Source organism: Columba livia, chromosome 3 (genome assembly GCF_036013475.1).
Source record: "Columba livia isolate bColLiv1 breed racing homer chromosome 3, bColLiv1.pat.W.v2, whole genome shotgun sequence".
Classification (NCBI taxonomy): domain Eukaryota; kingdom Metazoa; phylum Chordata; class Aves; order Columbiformes; family Columbidae; genus Columba; species Columba livia.
In genome coordinates, this window is record NC_088604.1 from 77,964,264 (window position 1) to 77,982,413 (window position 18,150).

General features: G+C 45.0%; 1 protein-coding gene across 1 annotated transcript; it reads left to right on the forward strand.

The window, feature by feature from the left end:
* The first annotated feature begins 14,379 nt into the window (after window positions 1–14,379).
* Window positions 14,380–17,799, forward strand: MAP10 (microtubule associated protein 10). Its single transcript, XM_021296169.2, has one exon. The coding sequence runs from the start codon at window positions 14,476–14,478 to the stop codon at window positions 16,870–16,872; it is 2,397 nt and encodes a 798-aa protein (XP_021151844.2). The 5' UTR covers window positions 14,380–14,475; the 3' UTR covers window positions 16,873–17,799.
* The last annotated feature ends 351 nt before the right edge of the window (window positions 17,800–18,150 follow it).

An 18,150-nucleotide genomic window follows, 5' to 3' on the forward strand; every position in this document is an offset into this window, starting at 1 on the left:
AGAAGGAAAATGAGAGAATTTGCAGAAGAGAGATGAAAAAGTATCTCGTTGACAGATGCAAGGAAGACATTGTTCTGATTTGTTCAAATGGCCTTATGAAATGTTCATTGCCTATCAACTGATGTATTAATTATTGATAGGGGAAACCCAGCAGGCAGAGCTGCACTCAGTTTGGCCGAGGCTGAAGAAATATGCTGGCTTGTACCACCAAATCCAGAAAGTGCCAGATCCAGGGGAAGCTGTCGCAAATGCAAAATCACCTTTAAGGGGAAATTTCTACATGAAAGCATGACACCAGTAAGAATCCTGTTCCTCTGTCAGTCCCACTTTCTTTGAGTAAATGTGTACGCTAAAGGACTTTTACTTCAGTTGAAATGGTGTATCACATTAACGTGCTTTTTCAAACTTGTATTCTAACTGCTAGGAAAACAAACGTGAAAAGAAAGTTAAAAGCACTCAGAAAGTAATGAAGCGCAAAAACCCTGGCAGCCAACAAGGGTTCTAATAAAAGCAGAAGAAATACATATATAACATAGATGTATACAATATATGCTGGAAGCTAGCTGGATTAGGGATGTGCTGGAAGAGCCACAGTCAGATTTTGCTTAAAATCAGATTACAGTTCAGTGTGACAGGGGTTAAACTGTGTGTTGCAGAAACCTCCTAGGATTTTAGGCCTAAATAGAAAAAACTCATGACACCAGCTATTCGTAAGAAATTTTGCCAGCATGGCAAAATGTTCAGTTGAATAGAAAGTTGAGGCATACGCTGTGTGCATGCTGGATAAGCAATGTGTATTGCTCAGAGATGTGAAAGTTCACTCCCAAAAACAACACTGGGGATGGCGTTTTCTCCAACCTAAAAAATCCTTCTATTGATTTTTTTCCCTTTAAAGAAATCACATGCCTACCACATTTCAAAGGGAACTGTCCATCCTGCACAAGCTCCTGTTTTTCTGCTGTTGCTTTTCCCTGGGTCTCAGTAGGGGTGCAGTTCCACACTTGCAATGTGTATACAGCAGGCCAGTACATTGCTCACCCAGCGTACAGTCTCAATCCCTGCAGGCAGGCAGGCTGGCCTTACAGCTAACAGCAATTGCAGAAAAAGAGATTCAGAATCACTAACAAAAGCCTTGCTGAAGACACTGAAGAATTTTTCAGACACTCAATCCGGAAGCAAGTGTGTAATTATGCATCACGGCTCACACACAAAGCTCTACTGAAACTCCTCTCCTCTCCTCTCCTCTCCTCTCCTCTCCTCTCCTCTCCTCTCCTCTCCTCTCCTCTCCTCTCCTCTCCTCTCCTCTCCCCAAAATCTTCCTATTTGTTGTGTTTTGGTTTTGTTTGTTGTTTCTTTTTCCTTGCTTTCTTTTCTTCTTCCACACAAACTGTTCTCTTGGCCTTTGAGTAGATTCACAAGATCTACTCCTGACCCACTTCTATATTGTTACTCCTGCAGCTCTCATCAAGAAACTTGGCAGAACTAAAAGGCTTAGTAGCAAGGCAGCAGAGTCCTCTAATGAGCTACACCAGCGAGCAAACCTTCCCCAGCCTCACCCTGCCCTTGTTTCGGTTTCTTTGTCATTCAGGTCAGGAGCAAGCTCTCAAAGGAAGAAGCTTGATCTCCCTCATGGAGCAGAGACTCTGGAACCAAGCTCTTGCATTTAACCAGAATAGCAGCCCATGGAGGACCCTCAGAGCAAGCAAGGACATTTTGAACCTTTAGGGAAGAAACCAAACTCACTCGTCCTACTTGGAGACTTACAGCTTTAAGCGGAAATGTCTGATTTGGCATACCGCTCTTGGAAGCTGATAACATGCCAAAACGTAAAAATAACTGCAAAGATACAAATACAGTCAAGGACAAGAAAAAAGGACAATGTGATTAACTTTGATATCGCACTTGTGCAAAGTGGTAACAAAGAAAGTGACGGTGAAAATGAACAGTTTTGGGTTTCCTTCTGCTCATTGACTTTTTGCACCTGGCAGAACTGTGCTGCTTTTCACACCTCCACCTCTCGGCTGTCCAACCCTGCACACACCAGGTGCCCACGTGTGCATAGGGCTCCCCCAGGGCTCTGACAGGCCTGTACACCAGCACAGAGAGGCAGCCCCTCAGCCAGCAGGCAGGATTTGCAGCGTGATTAATATGTTTCACCCTTGCTGGAAAGGTGCTTTACAAAGCTCCACTGACCTCTATCATTCCTAACTAGTAAAGCAAAAAAAAACCCAAACCCAAAAACCTAAGAAACTGAAAGGAATTTTAACAAGAGAAGTCAGTGTATGCTCTTTTTTTACAGGGTGTTATACTAGAAATAGAAATCTTTTGCAACTTAAAAAGCAGCTAGACATGGAGCACAACCAACAGCAACACTTCTTAGACTGGAGAAGCTTCAGTTCCAGATCTGGAGCTTTACATTGTCTCTAACCTTCACACCTCCCGTTATGGGATCAGGGCTCCAGAAGCTGCAACCACTGGCACAAAATAAAGTTTTTGGTTGTCTGGGCAAAGTGGATGTCACCAGCTTCCCTAATACTCTTGCTAGGTTACAACTATAAGTGCTGTTCAAGAAAATAAGCCCTTTATTATGTACAGTACGCCACAGTTTATTTTCTTCAAGCAAGTGCAGAATACAAGAAAGTGGCAGGAATTACTGCTGTAGCAGCTAATGTAAATTTTTTTCCTGCAGTATGAGTAGACTCACTGACACCATGAGCTCCACTTGGTCCCTAAATTACACTAGTATGTATCTCAACCCCAATGCAAAGGGAGCACCTCTTAGTGACACACACATTTTGTTTGTTTGTTTGTTTTTGCCAGAGGGGTCTATGATAATTTAGCATGGTCTCCTGAACAGTGCTGGTAATGTTCATTTGTTTAGCAACTCCTTTCAAGAATACCAGCAGAGGAACCAATTAATTTTGTGACAGCAGTGGTCGTTTGCAGAACGCCACCTCGCGCCTATTAATGACTTCAGGAGGGCAGCCCCCCCTTCTTTGGGGCCAAGCCCTTCAGCCCTCCTTTCTCTGAGGCCAAGAACAGCCTTTGCATACCAGCAATGGAGTTATGAAGCCACACACAAACCTGTGAACAACAGCTGAAACTCTGTCAGTAGTCACTGGTTCCCTGTGTGATCCAGTATGTTAGTGACAGAAAATCACAATGTGTGTTTTCTCTTAGCAAGGTTTAAGTACCTGCAAACTGTGATTTCCAATTCTAGAAAGAGCACATATTCATGGAGCTGTTAAGCTGATAGCCTTACTTTTTTAAGCTGATACTGTCTCCTTTTGGCCTGTGTGATTTCAGTGCACTACATCTATGCAAATATCCTGCCACAAATTATATTGATGATATATCCTCCAGCTTGCAGATCAGATAAGATCACAGCACATTGTTTAAAGATTTGGCTTTTATACAGTCAGAGACTGTGCCAAAAAGCAGTATATTACAAAGCAAAGCCTTTGTTTATAAAAGAAAAAAAAAAACTCCCACTGGAGATCTCCTTGTTGTATACATGGGAAATTATAGGAGTAAAATTAGATTGGTATAGTTTAATAAAGGTTATACTCCCAGAGCTGACACTTTTTCTTGAATGATATACTATTTCCTTACCCACTTCATGTTTTTTCACAGAGATTTAAGATAGAATACTTCATGTTGAGTCCATTAAGGGTGTAAACATGGTCACTGAGAGATGCAAGGTTCATCAGTGCTCCTTGAAGTATCAGCATCCATCAGCTGTTGTGCTTGTTCGTATGCTCAGGGTTGAGCTAATCACCAGATTTGGAATGGGGAAGCAATCCTCTTCCAGATTAGCTCATCAGAGACCGCTGGTTTTTGTTTGTCTTCCTCTGCCACATAGTACGTGGTCTGGAAACGTCTGCAAATGTCACCCAGCAAATCTCCTGCTAGCCAGGAAGACTCAGAAATGCCCTTGATCTCTCCCATTCTCCTCCTGCAGCACAATTGTTGTGGCATTTAGTCTTCTAGCACAGACTTGGGGTCTGTTGTGAGAAGCCTGGAGTTGTACAGAATCCCAGGGTGAGGTCTGTGCATCTGCACTGCACCTTTCTGCAATTTGAGAGGCACCAACTCAGTGACTCGGGTAGTGCCCTTCAGTCCTGCATCTTCAGTTCACCTTTGTGGCCGACCCCTTGCTCTGGAAGGACTGCCATGGAAGGAGCTCTGCAGGTATTGTGGATGCAATATCCCAACATATCTCTAGGTGTACAAGATTACCCATGAGCTATTGGCTCTATGTTCATTTATAGTGTGAGGAGTGAGAGGGAGTCTTTTGGGGTTCATCTCTGTTCATCTCTTCTGTTCAGTCTGCATTTGGTCAGACGAGTTCCACCCACCAATAACGATACCATTTCAGGCTTCAGCCTTAACTCCTAGTGTCAATGTAAGCAACGTGCTGGGCTTTGTTTTACACTCTGGTTTTGAAAAAGACTCTTAAAATTAGTGTAAGAAAAATAAAGCAACTGACTGCTCTGTTTACATGCTAACTTTACCAAAGATTCAAGTGTAGAGCTCAAGATCACCCCACTCAATTGTAGACATTTAACCCAGCCAGCTAAACAACCTTGGTTCCTATACAATCAACAGACAAAAAGAGGCTCCTCAGAGAGGGAGTCAATTAATCTGAAGGTCTGGCAGCTCTGGAAGAGCCTCTCTCCCGGCAGCACAGGGCCAATGTGGCTTGCTTGCCTTCGCTAAGCAGGATGAATGCAGGCCTTAGAGATGAACAAACTGGGAAGACAGACAAACGAGAGGAGCAGAGAGTGAGATGAAAGCTGCTGCAAATCTGACATCTGTTTTGTGCAGTGTGTGTTTCTCACACACAGATTTGAGGTGCAGGGGTTGCACTTTGCTCACCCTTTGCTGAGCACCACACACAACCATCTCCTCACGTGGGTCGTCCCACCACAGCCAGATACTTCCATGCTGTTGCAGGTCACAGCACCACATTTGCGGTGCATGCAGGAGAATGAACCTTTTTCCTGTTTCAGATCCGCCTACAAAAGCACAGCTGAGTTTTCAGAAAGTATTTTACGCCCTGCCTGTGTGCAATGATACAGATAGCTTTCAACAGAAGTGAGAAAGTATTGGGGGGAAGGAATCCTCCTCTGAGAATTTAGTGTTAAGGCCTTCATGAAAGATGTCATTATAAAGAAATGAATGAATGCATTTGTCAGCCTCTGGGAGGTTTCAGAGTGGCTTCTATTTTTATCTCGTTTTATCCCTTGAAGGAACTGAGAACTAATATTTGCAATGCCTGACTGAGGATATTAATGTTTTCAAAAAGCTGCCATTCCTTCCAGGGCAAGAAATAGAGTAACCTGTTTGGATTTTTTCACTGGTTTGTCTCTTGAAATGAAATTTCTGTGACTGTGTTTTCAGCAAGATTTGCCTGCAGGACCATCCAAACCTTCTATTCCTGTCTCTTCATCCACTATCTAACCTCAACAAATCTGAATGATGTGTAATCAGCTAATACATGTCCAAAATACACTTCTTTTTCTTTCCTTGAAGTATTTTTGCTATTCTGTGTGCTATCGTTCAGTCTGGACTTACAGACATCTCAGAGACCACAGGTTTGTGTAAAATCATGAAACGTGTTTGCTGAGGATAAAATGCTGAGGAGAAAAAAAAAAAAAAAAGAAAAGTATGTTTTCAGAACAGAATAATCTCATGGCTGTTATATCGGTACCAAACTCCCTGAGTGCAACAATTTGCCTGCCTGGAGCAGACATATTTCTATTTATAGTTAGCAGAGTGGTAAATCATTAGTCCAGTTACTGGTACATTCATGCCTCAGAACAAGCGTCCGCAAAATACGAGAAGGCTATTTGAAAAATCATCACTCGCTACTGCAAGACTAGATGAGACTTGTCTAAAAGGCTGTTGATCTTGCATTTGATGAAGCAGACAGGTCAGTGCTGAGCACACGCTATTACCTTGCCAGAGGCTAGGTCTATTGTCAGGGCAACACTCGTGGCCTCCATTGGCCTGAACAGCAAACAATCAGCAGTGGAAATTGAGACTGGAGATCCCATCAAAAGGAGATGGCAAAGAACTCACTGCGTAAGGTTATGTTAAGGACCTTTCCTGTATGGAGCAAAGACTGCATATATGTTTTCATTCATTATGTTTCAAATTTCACTCTTCGCGACATGAAACCATTACCAGCCTAGTCACATGCCCAGTGTCTCAGGACTTAGTGTGGGGAAGAGGACGAGACACTGAAACCTCTGAGTGCCCTGCCACAGAAACAGGGCAGACTTGCATTTTTCAGGACTTTTCTTCTTGATTATTTCCTCTGCAAAATTAAAATAAGCAATTTAAAGGAAAATTCGAATTAGCATATTGAGGACAGTTTATTATTTATGAGATGGAAATCAGGATCTTGGATGACTGAACTCATTAAAGACCATTTGGAATAGTTTCCATCTATTTCTTCCACGGTACCCACATAACAAATAATTCACACAGTAATTAATGCCACGTCTTCCCAAACAATACATGCTTCCGACAGGAACTGTTCAAATAGGAAATGCACGAAACTGCACTGAAATAGCAATAAGCTTAAAATACACACCAGCAAAACCAGGAGACTTTGTGTCAGGGCAATCACAGCTGCTTAAGCTGAACTTACTGGGCCAAAGACACCCCTGACTTAAATCAGAGAAGGTCAGCAGAGGTAGACAAGAAGGGTATTTGGCCCTGCACTGATACACCTCTCATCTGACCCTAAGTCTGGGGCCTACAACAGACAGCACTCCGTCTTTCTGCCCATGCAGACTACATGGTGTAGCACAAGAGAAACAAGCCTATCTTCCTCCCTAGCTGTAGCCCACAGGACTATATGCATAGCAGTGAATTACATACTTTTCCAGCGTTGCAAATACGTGTGAAAAGCTCCTACAATGATAGCTAGGCTTTGCAGCGGAGTGCAGCCCTGGGATCCCCTGTCCAGGGCCAGCCGAAGAGCCAGCAGCAGGGTAGCTGTGTCAGCACAGTGCTGTGCCTGGATGAATCCTCCCAGGAGTTGCAGAGATAATTAGCTCAGGCAGGCTGCCACATCTGCAGAACCTAAGAGCCTTGCATGGCAACACGGTGAGCTAGGCAGACACAGCAGCCTCTCGGAGCATCTCCCCTTGTGCTGCAGGAGCCACTCCTGAAATGCAGGAAAGAGCTGGTCAGATTTTATATTAGGAAATTGCTCACTTTCAGCTGCTCTTCACTGCTTCTGAAGGTCTGGTGGCCTCACCACTGGGCTGTGGTGTGGCATTTCAGGGGCAAGCAAAACAATCCCAGGGACAGCCACTTGCCATCACCTGCCAAGGCCCTGCGGGGCTGGCAGGGATGCTGTGTGCTTTGTGCATCCCAGAGATTTCTTCCCTTCCAGGGGGTACTTATCCACTCAGCATCACTATGAAACACTGGTCATGTCTTATGAGAGGAACTCAGGCACTGAGAAATTAGATCTTCCCAAGGAAACCTATGCGAAAGAGGAAGTTGAAGCTAAATCTCGTTTCTCATATTTATTATCCTAAAACACAGCTTATTCTTTCCTTCTAATCAATAATCAATCACAGCCACCACCATGGTAAGTAGGAGTCAGCAAATTATGGACATTTGCAGGACACCAGTGGGAAGTACTCCGTCCTTGCCTCCTGGCAGAGTAAGAACAGAAGCTTGAAAGGATGAAGCATGCACGAGTGACATCATGGTTGAGATCCCTGGAACAAAGCTGTTAGCCAAGAAAAGGACTTCATCTTTAGAGGGGAAATCCTACTGCCAGGCAAGCCAGGGACAAATGTTCATCAGAAAGTCATCTGTCTCACAGTTCACCTTACTTAACCACGGAATTGCCACCCTGTCTCCTTGGAAAACAAGAAGGCACATGAAAAATACAGGGCTAACTGGTTTCTCTTTTTGCCACCTCCACAAGCAGCTTCATACCTCCTGTTCATTAAGGGAGATGAAGTAGAAGAGGGAGAAGATGTTTTTCCCCTTCCTACCAGGCACAGGCACTTGGGTATCACTCAGCCTCATGAGGAGGATCTGGTCCAGCTCTGCAGCTCTGCCTAACAATATCCTTGGCTCTTTTTGTTTTGCTCTCTCTAAAGGAGAGCTCCCAAAGCAGTCAAATTGATTTTAATTTGATTTTAAAGGGAAAAAGAGAAGCAGCTTAGAGTTGAAAATGTGCAGTGAACAAAACAGCTGTACTGTAAACCTCTGAAAAAACATACTTTAGAATGGTAATTATGACAGATTAAACAATGAGTGTCATCAGTGTGATGGTACAATGCACACAACACTAACTGTTTCCTACTCAAATATTTGCAGACATATCCAATTTTTTATTGTAATGAAATCTCATCTAACTATTGAATTGACTTTAAGAACCATCCTGAGGCTCACAAGAGCTTTCACTGTCAGAAGCTCTGTCAGATACTTGAACTGTAATTCACCCCCAATGGCTCCCAGCTTGAGCTAGAGGAATGCTGTAAACGTAGCTTTTTAGGAGGTGGTGAGTCTGAAAAATCACTGCCTACAGAGAGAATGCTAAACCCTGAGAGGGGCTGAGGATCTAACCTTCTCTACAGTTACAACAGGAATTGTAAGGGCCCCCACACCTTTGAGAAAACTTTTGGTACAGATTTTCTCTGCTTCTCAAACACATGCACACAACTGTGCTGCTGTGTGATTAAGTGGTCCTACTCGGATGGCTGAGCACCTGGAATCCTTTCGTCATTCAGTACATATGTGCATGACAAGTATGGGCTGCAACCATTAAGCCAAAGAAAATAAATTGATCCCTTGGAGAACTTTCTGTGAGCTTCCCAGCTATTGGATGGGGAGTAACACAATATAAACAATAATACATTAATTAATGGTAAATGACAGCATGTGAACCCATGGGGTTTCTGTTAATATCAAATGAGTTCATGATGGTTTATATCAAGTAAAAGGAAAGACTGCTGGCAAAGCCTCCACATGCTAATGACACCCAGTTATTTAAGGAAATTGGCTTTGCATGTTGCTGGGCATTATGTAAAGAATATTCAATGGACTGAATCCTGAGGTCAACCCTTCACTATTGTTTTAGCAAAAATGTCTATTGGCTTTAATAATAACTTTTTTTTTTTTTCCTAATAAAGGAAATCACCTCAGATGTGACCCTTATGGATATGTCTCATTGTCATGTTCAGTATAGTTGTCTAAACTCCTGTATTTGTGGCGTCCTGCTTCCTGTTGGCTCTCACGGAGTCATTCTCTCTCAAGTATTCACCAGATTTTCCCATGTTTCCTTTAACTGTCTTATTGAACTGATTTTCCCCAGATCCAAGAAAGATGATGAGGACTGCTCAGTACAGAAGGAGAAGCTGTGTTTTGTCGCAGTCCCATTAATTCTTGAAGAAATTTGGAAGCAGAAGGCAAGCTGGCATGGGTTGTATTTCCAAGTTGGCTCTGAAAGCCACAGATTCACACATATCTCGAAGGCCAACCATTTCCCCCTGCTGAGGTAATGAGAAAACAATCCTGTGTGCCACCCCTGCTGACTTTGCAGAAGTAACTCTGCCATAAACCTTAACTCTCACCACTCTGTGAAAGTAAAATCTTAAGGACAGCAATGAAATCATTAAAAAGACGGGAAACAGACGGGTGTTTGCCAAATGGAGACGGACCACACATATGGGCAAATAATGTTTATTTTAACACTCCCAAAGTCTGCTAAAGACAGTAGGGAATGAAAATAAAAGTGAGAACTATCATACTGAAGTAAGAGGAGTTAACAAGCATCTTCAGGGTAGCAACACAAAAGAGGTTATTTCGGAGCTGTATGGCTGAACAGGTTCTGTACCAGCTGTTCTGACCGCCCAACTGATGAGGCACTTTGTGGACATGAGAAGTGGGGAGAAATCACAGCATCCTTCATTTTGATGGATAGCAAAATGCCTGTGCCAATAACACCATTGCAACTGTTCCCAGGCTGCTCCATACATCACTAGATCTGGGTCAGCACAAAATTAGGGATCATGAAGAAGAAACTGGACACAGGAAATAGCAAAGCTCCGTGCAAATCTCCGCACAATACACAGAAATGCATGCAAACGGCAATTTCTGAATAAATTTAACTTTCTCATTTGACTTAATTCCTTTTCAAAACCTTTTCTAGATCCTTCAAGAGAGAAACCTAAACATATTGCAAAAACCTCAAATGCCTTGCTCATGTATTTTAACCTTTTTTTTTGAGCTGAAGAAGAGAGTTCATGAAAACTGAGAGAGTTATCAAAGGCTGCCATCCTTATTCCTGAATTTCTTCCTGTTTATTGCCTTTTCACAAGTGGCTGACTCAACAGACAACTGAGAAAAGACTAAATAAGTCTTCTCTGGGTGGCACTTTAAGATGGAGTATTTTAAGAACTGCTATTATATTGCAGCTGAATATTTCAGCAGAGTGTCTGACCCCCTTCTGAATCACAGTGCCACCAGGCTAAATATTTGCACAAATTCCGAGCATCGCCCTGCAGATTCTGCACAGAGAAGAGTGATTTTATATCAAGGCAAACAACAGTTCTTTACTCCAGGATGTGATCTGTAAAAATAGCAATCTCGAGAACAACACCAGAATAAGTAGATTTAATTGTAGATCTAGCAAAAGCCACGTTTTCTCAGGATCTTTTTTTTTTTAATAGCCATACTTCTCCATCCATAAACAGGTATACAACTGTACAGGAAGATTTGTGTAGAGAGATCAATGAATCTGAAATTTTACAGAAATCAAGGGTAAAAGAAGACAGATTTGAACCAAAGTTGCTGAAAAGTGGCTGCTAATGGTACCAATTGCCTGGGATGGATTTTTTTGAGACAAAATGTTAGTACTTCAAACATACAAATAAGGTCAGTGAAAGACTTCACTGAATCAGCAAAATTCCTCAGCCTTCCAGTCTTTCAGAGAAACAAAACAAAACAACCAAAAAACAACAGAATTGAAGTCTATTTCTAAGAAAGGAGGACTACAGAGATTGCACTGAAAAGAATGAGAGCTATTTTTAAAAGATTACTGAATGTAACTAATGCAGACCTTAATATGTACCTGCTGTCTTTGGGGCAGTAGCAGGTAACGAAACTTGGCTCCATAACCCAGCCACTCTGAGGCATGCCTATTTTCTAAACCACTCTTTTGTGACATGCAATCTACAGAACTGTCATCACAAGTCTCCCTAAAATGCTGGTTCATAGAAACCAGGACTACTGGAAAGAAAAACATCTTTTCTTCTAGCTTGCAACTCGACAACAAAATGTTCTTTTCTGTTTGTTTTGAAGAGACTATGCTCTCATGACCAGAGGATTGACTTAATAAAACATGTTAACAAGAATAAATCGAAAAATCAATGCCACTTTCTATTTGAATACTTGTTCTGTCACTCACTCACTGACTGATCTTACACAGCTTATTAACACGTATAGTTTTCATAAGTATTCAGTATTTTTTATTTATATTGTCTGCGCAGGATGAAATACAGGAATAAGGCTGATTTTCAATGACACAAAATTGAAAAGCTTAGTTTCACATGAAACTGTTGGTTCAGCTTCTTAAAACAAGGCTTTGGTTCCTCCATAATTTAGCCCCTAACTTCATCACAGTTACCACACACAAAGATGCATCTCTTGCCTACTCAAGTTGGAAGTCTCAAAATTAAGAGGTTAAAAATCTTGGACTAAACGCCATAGTGACAGCATGCCCATCTCTAAAATGGGCAAAACACCAATCCTTTGTATTCCCAGGAGGCCTCTAGAGAGACTCTTTGACCACTGTTAAAAACATCTGTCGCTCTCATTGTATCAGGGAGTCTTCTGTCTTCTTTTATTGAGAATAACAACTAAACTGTCAGGCCCTCCTGGGATGAAAACGGGCTGGAGGAAAAGGAAACACAAGGAAAGCAGACAACTGACGGCAGGAGATGAATGTGGCAGGGAAATGGACTGGCCATTTGTTTCCTCTGCCACAATGCTGATACAATGGCAATACCCGAGCGCTAGCAGCCTCGATGGCAGAGGACTTGTAGCTCTTAGACTCACGTATTTACAATAGAGGCAGTGGAAGAACTGTGAGGAACTTAATTATTTGCTTCTTAAGCCCTGGTCACAATTCAGAGGTCAAACTCCTTAATTCTCTTCTAGAATAGCACAGCATAGATCAGACTACTGCAGTTGTAAGTCACCTACAACAATCATCTATAACTGCCTGAGCACTTCAGGGCTGACCAAGGTAAAGCATGTTATTAAGGGCATTGTCCAAACGTCTTTTCAACACTGACAGGCTTGGAGCTTCAACCACCTCCCTGGGAAGCCTGTTCCAGTGTTTGATCACCCTCTCGGTAAAGAAATGCCTCCGAATGTCCACTCTGAATCTCCCCTCGGGCAACTTTGACCATTCCCATGCATCCCATCACTGGGTACCAGGAAGAAGAGCTCAGCACCTCCCCCTCCACATCGACTCCTCAGGAAGCTGTAGAAAGCAACGAGATTGCCCCTCAGCCTCCTTTTTGACAAACTAGACAAGCCCAAAGTCCTCAGCTGTTCCTCACAGGACATTCCTTCCAGCCCTTTCACCAGCTTTTTTTCTCAGATGTAACAGCTAATGAAATATGTGTCCTTTAAATAATAATGATCAAGAGAACTGACCAACAGTGAAGAATTGGATTATTTAATCATTTCCCACTGGTTTTTGCTTTTATAAAAAGTGATTGGAACTTGGCAGAGGAAATAAAGAGGGGAAAAAATGAGAGAATACAAAGAACAAAGAGAGGGGAGTGGTGTTTCTTTTAGTTACTTCCCTGGTGGCAAATGGTGAAGATGTACTGTAATTTTAACTGATCACCATCAGTTTAAGGTACATTGGTTTAGAGTGAACTTTCTAATTGAACAAAATAATTTTCTACCTAGCTCAGCAAGTATTTTCTGTGCCTGTGGCAAGGAGGTTCTGCTGTAAGAGGAGGGTGGTCAGAGAGGCAAGGGCACTCTCTTCACCAGGTAGGAGGGCAAGGAGTGAAATTCTCCACAAGCATGTCTATTCCAACTCCTAGTTTACATGAAGGCTGGAGAAAAAGTAGGAATTTATTAAGATACGACCATGGCCCTCAGGCATTACAGAAATTGAGACATTAAATATGAAGAGGTGACATTTGCAGCTTATTAGAAAAAAAATTATTAATGTGGAACTGCAGATTTTAAAATCTCAGCTACGTATGAGCCCTCAACTGTGGAGAGACTCTCCAGTACACAGCCTTTGGCACAGACCTTGATGTTTCTCTTGGGGTGGGAAGAGGCCACAAAGCACAGAACACTGTAACATCCCTGACTCTACAAGCACTCCTGCTGACTGATGGCACCCAGTGTGCTGTTTTAGCCCTGCCCCTGGGGCTGCTTCTCCTGACTCACAGTGGGGAAAACATGACCAGGGCCTCAGCCGCTGCCTTCTGGACTGAGGGCAGGGGCATGACAGCAGCTGCCACGCTGCACTGGCCACCCATCAGCGGGCACTAGGAAGCACCTGGTTTTCCCCTGCTGCACCGGCTGCCCCCCACTCAGCCTCTTCCCGCAGCCCGAGGCCAGGACAGGCCTCGACATAGAATCATTTCAGTTGGAAAAGACCCTCGGGATCATTGAGTCCATCCATAACCTAACTCCAGCACTAAACCATGTCCCCAAGAACCTCGTCTAAACACCTTTTAAACACCTCCAGGGATGGTGACTCCACCACTTTCCTGGGCAGCCTGTTCCAATGCCTGACAACCCTTTCCGTGAGGATTTTTTTCCTAATATCCAATCTAAACCTGCCGCGGTGCAATTTGAGGTCATTTGCTCTTGTCCTATCACTTGCTACTTAGGAGAAGAGACCAACACCCTTGATGCGACAACCTCCTTTCAGGTAGTTGCAGACAGTGATAAGGTCTCCCCTCAGCCTCCTTTTCTCCAGGCTGAACAGCCCCATCAGACTTGTGCTCCAGGCCCCTCACCAGCTTCGTCACCCTCCTCTGCACTCCCTCTAGTATTTCAATGTCCTTATGATGAGGGGCCCAAAACAACACAGGATTCAAGGTGCGGCCTCACCAGTGCTGAGTACAGTGGCACAATCACTTGTCTAGACGGCAAGTCCGCCGTGGGACTCGAGGCCACGGGGCCCTGCTTACCTCCCCAGCCGTGGGGCCGGGGGCCTCGTACTCCCTCAAACCCCTGTGCCCGTGCGGCCCCTGCGCTGCAGGGCTGGCGGGCAGCACTTCCCGTGGCGCCATCGCCCACCCGGCACGGACTACAGCTCCCAGTGTGCTTTGCAAAGGCGCGTTGCTGGGGGCAACGGCACGGGGGGAGACTCCCTGGGGCGGCTGGACAGTGCTCCTCTCGCGAGAAACCGGCGGCCTCCCCACACACGCATCTCCCGGGCAACCCGGGGCGGCCATGGCGGCGGCGGACGCGGAGGGGCTGTTCGCGCTGGAGCTGCTGGTGGAGGCGGTGCGGGTGGCGGCGCCGGGCCCCGCGCTGCGCCCGGCCGTGGCGCTGCGCCTCCTGGACTTCCCTACCCTCCTCCTGCGGCCCGCCGCGCCGCCCCTGCGCCCGGGGCAGGCCTTCCCCTTCGGCCGCGGCAAGCGCTGCCTCTTCCGCTGGCGCCGGGGCTCGCTCTGCGCCGCGCTGCGCCGGCGGCCGCTCCGCGCCCTGCTCCTGGCGCTGCCCGCCGGGCGCGCCCCGGGGACACCCCGCCTCCTCGGCAGCTGCAGCGTCTCCCTGGCCCCTGCTGCCGCTGAGCTGCTGCAGCGGCCCGGGGCGACTGGTTCCTGCGGCCGCCGAGGCTGCTTCCCGTTGTGCGACTCCGCGGGCCGCCCCGTCGGGGATTTGGTCCTGGGCTACCGGCTCAGCAGCCTGGAGGCCGCTGAGGAGCCGCCCCCGCCGAGCCCCGCCAGCCCCCAGGCTGCCACGCCAGCTGCTGCATCCCCTGAGCCGCGGGATGAGGAGGAGGAGGGTGAGGAGCTGGAGGGCAACATCTTTTGCCCTCCTGTACTGTATTACAGCCGTGAGCCCACTGACCCACTCCTGCCTCCACCAGCAGCGGCGGCTGCAGGGCAGTGGCAGCACGTCGAGGCCTGGAGACCCCAGGAGCAAGAGCAGGGCCAGATCCCGCCACGTCCCAGTGTTGGGCCCTCACTGCTGCACCCTGCCAGCCCTCAGCGGCTCCACAGCGCCCTGGGGCAGCTGCCGCTCCTCAGCGCCCTGCTGGCAGAGCTGTCCGTGCTCACCCGAGGCGCTACACCTGCTGCTGTGCACCCCCATCTGGCCTGGCTCTACCAGGCCCCGGGAGCTAGTGGCATGGCCTCACAGCCCCCCAGCCGCTCCTCTGCTTTCAAGCCTGCAGAAGCACCTTTGGGGCCAGGTGGGAGCAGTGGAGCTGCTGGCCCTCGATTCCAGCGAGATCAGCAAGAGACCATCTCGCCAGGGTCTTCTTGGACTGGGAAAGGATCTAAGAAAGCTGTACCCCAAGGAGAGCCCAGCTCTGAAAGGAACTGCAAAACTAAGGAAAACAGACCTCCCAGAAGGAAACTGTTGTACGGGCTGACAAATACTCTGAGGCTACGGCTGCAGCAGACCAACCCAGATAAGCTGATAATTCATGAAAAGAGAGAGCAGTACAGAAAAAAGCAAATGGAGATGTTGAAGGAGAGAAGCCCTTTATCCAAAAGAAAGCTGCTTCGAAATGCTGGAGGACAGAATACAGTTTCTTACAGGCACTGTAGCAAGGGAGACAGTTCAAAGCACAATAATCGATTTGATAAAGCTGTTCAGACTTCATTACAAAACAGTGTTCCTACAGAGTATGTTTCTGTGACAGGAGATGTGTTCCCTGACCTGCAGAAACAGGCTGGTGAAAGTCTGGTGAGCAATGATGAAATTTCAAGCAAGGAACATCCACGCAAAGTAACTACAGCCCCCTTACTGGAGGAAACTGTATTAAAATCTGCTCACAAGGAAGAGTATGCAAAAGCCCAACTCCCAACAGCTTTCCCATCAGATGGCAATGCAAAGGGAAGTAATGAGGAAGCAGTACACTTAATTCACCATAAAACCATGGAGCATGATGACACGTCTGTTGTAAGTGATCATAAACCAAGCCCCAGCAGGAGTGTTGAAAACAACTCTGAATTCATTTACTCAGATGACTTTGCTAGTCCTGAGAACACAATTTATTCAGAGGACTTCAGCAGTGCTGAGTGTACAGACAGAGACTTGGAAGCTCTTGACAGCAGTCCTGAACCTCTGTGGCTTGAAAGCCCAAAGCAAGGTTGGTCAGATACAGAGCCGGAATCCAGCAGGTCCAGAATTTCAAAGACAAGTCAAAGAGCTGAAAGTACTTCAGATCTTCTGCCAATTCCTTCAGTTTCATCCCCAGTCCAGTCTTTGAAGAGAAAACACGACTTAAAAACCAGCAAGAAAACTAGTAGTGAATCTGTTGATTCAGTTAAAGATGCCTCCATTCAGGCAAGGTTATTGGATGAAGAGCAGATCAGTAAGAAAGAGAACAGGGGCGATCAGCAGATTAAACAAGCATCTACACTGAGAAGCACACAAGTTAGCTCCGATACTGACCTGAATAAAGGAAAGGGGCAGACCTCTGCAGGAAGAAGCCAGCCAGTAACTCCAGTTCGCTCCTACTGGCCATCTAACGTGTCTGACCTTGAGCTTAGTGTCCTGGAAAACAGCATGTCAGACAAAGAGGAGGATTTTCTGGGGAAACTACATGTTCCTAATCAATGCAAAGACATCAGTGAACTTGTAATAAACAAACTTCCGGGATACACAGTGTAATTACAAGTTTTCACTGTCTGGATTAAGATACAATATTTAGTGCAATATATACAAGTTAACTTAAGACTGTATCGTGCACAATTAATACATTGGTGAATTTACTTAAGAGTTTTTTTTAATAAAGTAATATTTGAATATCAAACAAATAGCTCTTACGTGGTACCTACAGAATGACTTCAGTGTCAGTATTTTAACATAAAACTAAGCCAAACAGCACAAGAAACATCACTTACTGTCAAATCTAAAAGTGAAGACAGAAGCAGCAAATGCAGTCAGTAAGCATAAAACTTGTCAAGGGTAGAATAGTACAGAAGCAGTCAGGTACAAAATATGTTCCTAACTGAATGTTAAGTTTTTATCCCTCATGAACACAGTTCCACACTTCATTTTCATTACAAATAGTTAGTTAAAACATACTGTCACAACCAGTAAGCACAGACTTTTATCAGCTAATGTGCATTGTGATGTGTTTGTTTCACTGTTCTATGACTAAACACAGCTGACCAGAACTAGATGAGCCCTTTTAGAATTTCTTAGGTTTAATTTTCTCATGTAAGTCAGATTTTCACAATTGATTATAAAATACTTTAGGAATTATTGGTCACAGTAAATCTATATAATCTGGGGGGGGCTTTGAGAGGTTGATGGAAGTTATTTGACCTTGAAGACTGGAGGTGTGCAAAGAGGAGGGAAGAGCGCAGTAAATTTTCAACGCTTTGGAACTCCCAGATTGCATTCTCTGATACTGGGGCCAGGGGGAGGTCAGCACCCACAGTCCATAAACTTGGACCAAACAAGCATCATCATTTACAGATTTGAGATAATGAAGAATTTGCCATGTCCCCTTTTTGGTTCCTGTGGGTAAATTGCTACCTGCCACATTCCCTTTTTTGCTATGATGGCTGAACTACCATCTGATGTTCACTTTGGATTTCTGGTTTGTTTTTTTTAGGACTTCCAGTTTGATCACTGAACTTAACATCTTCTCTCGTGTTTAACTACTGAGTATTTTTAGAGTCTATATGCCTGTTAAAAATTTCAGAGACGTTCTTTGACTTGAACCTGAAGACAGCTCAAAATTCCTCCCTTAGGTTTTAGGTCTCTCTTGTCCCCACTTTCCACTCTCTTTGAGGAGTTTGTCTCTTTTGCCAGCTTCACATTCTGAACTGTCTCATCATTCGGGACATTTATCATCAAGACTGTTAAATGACAGACTCACAAACTCCCCCTTTCCCTGTAATTTACAATCTGACTTTCCTCAGCTTTTCGATTTCTCAC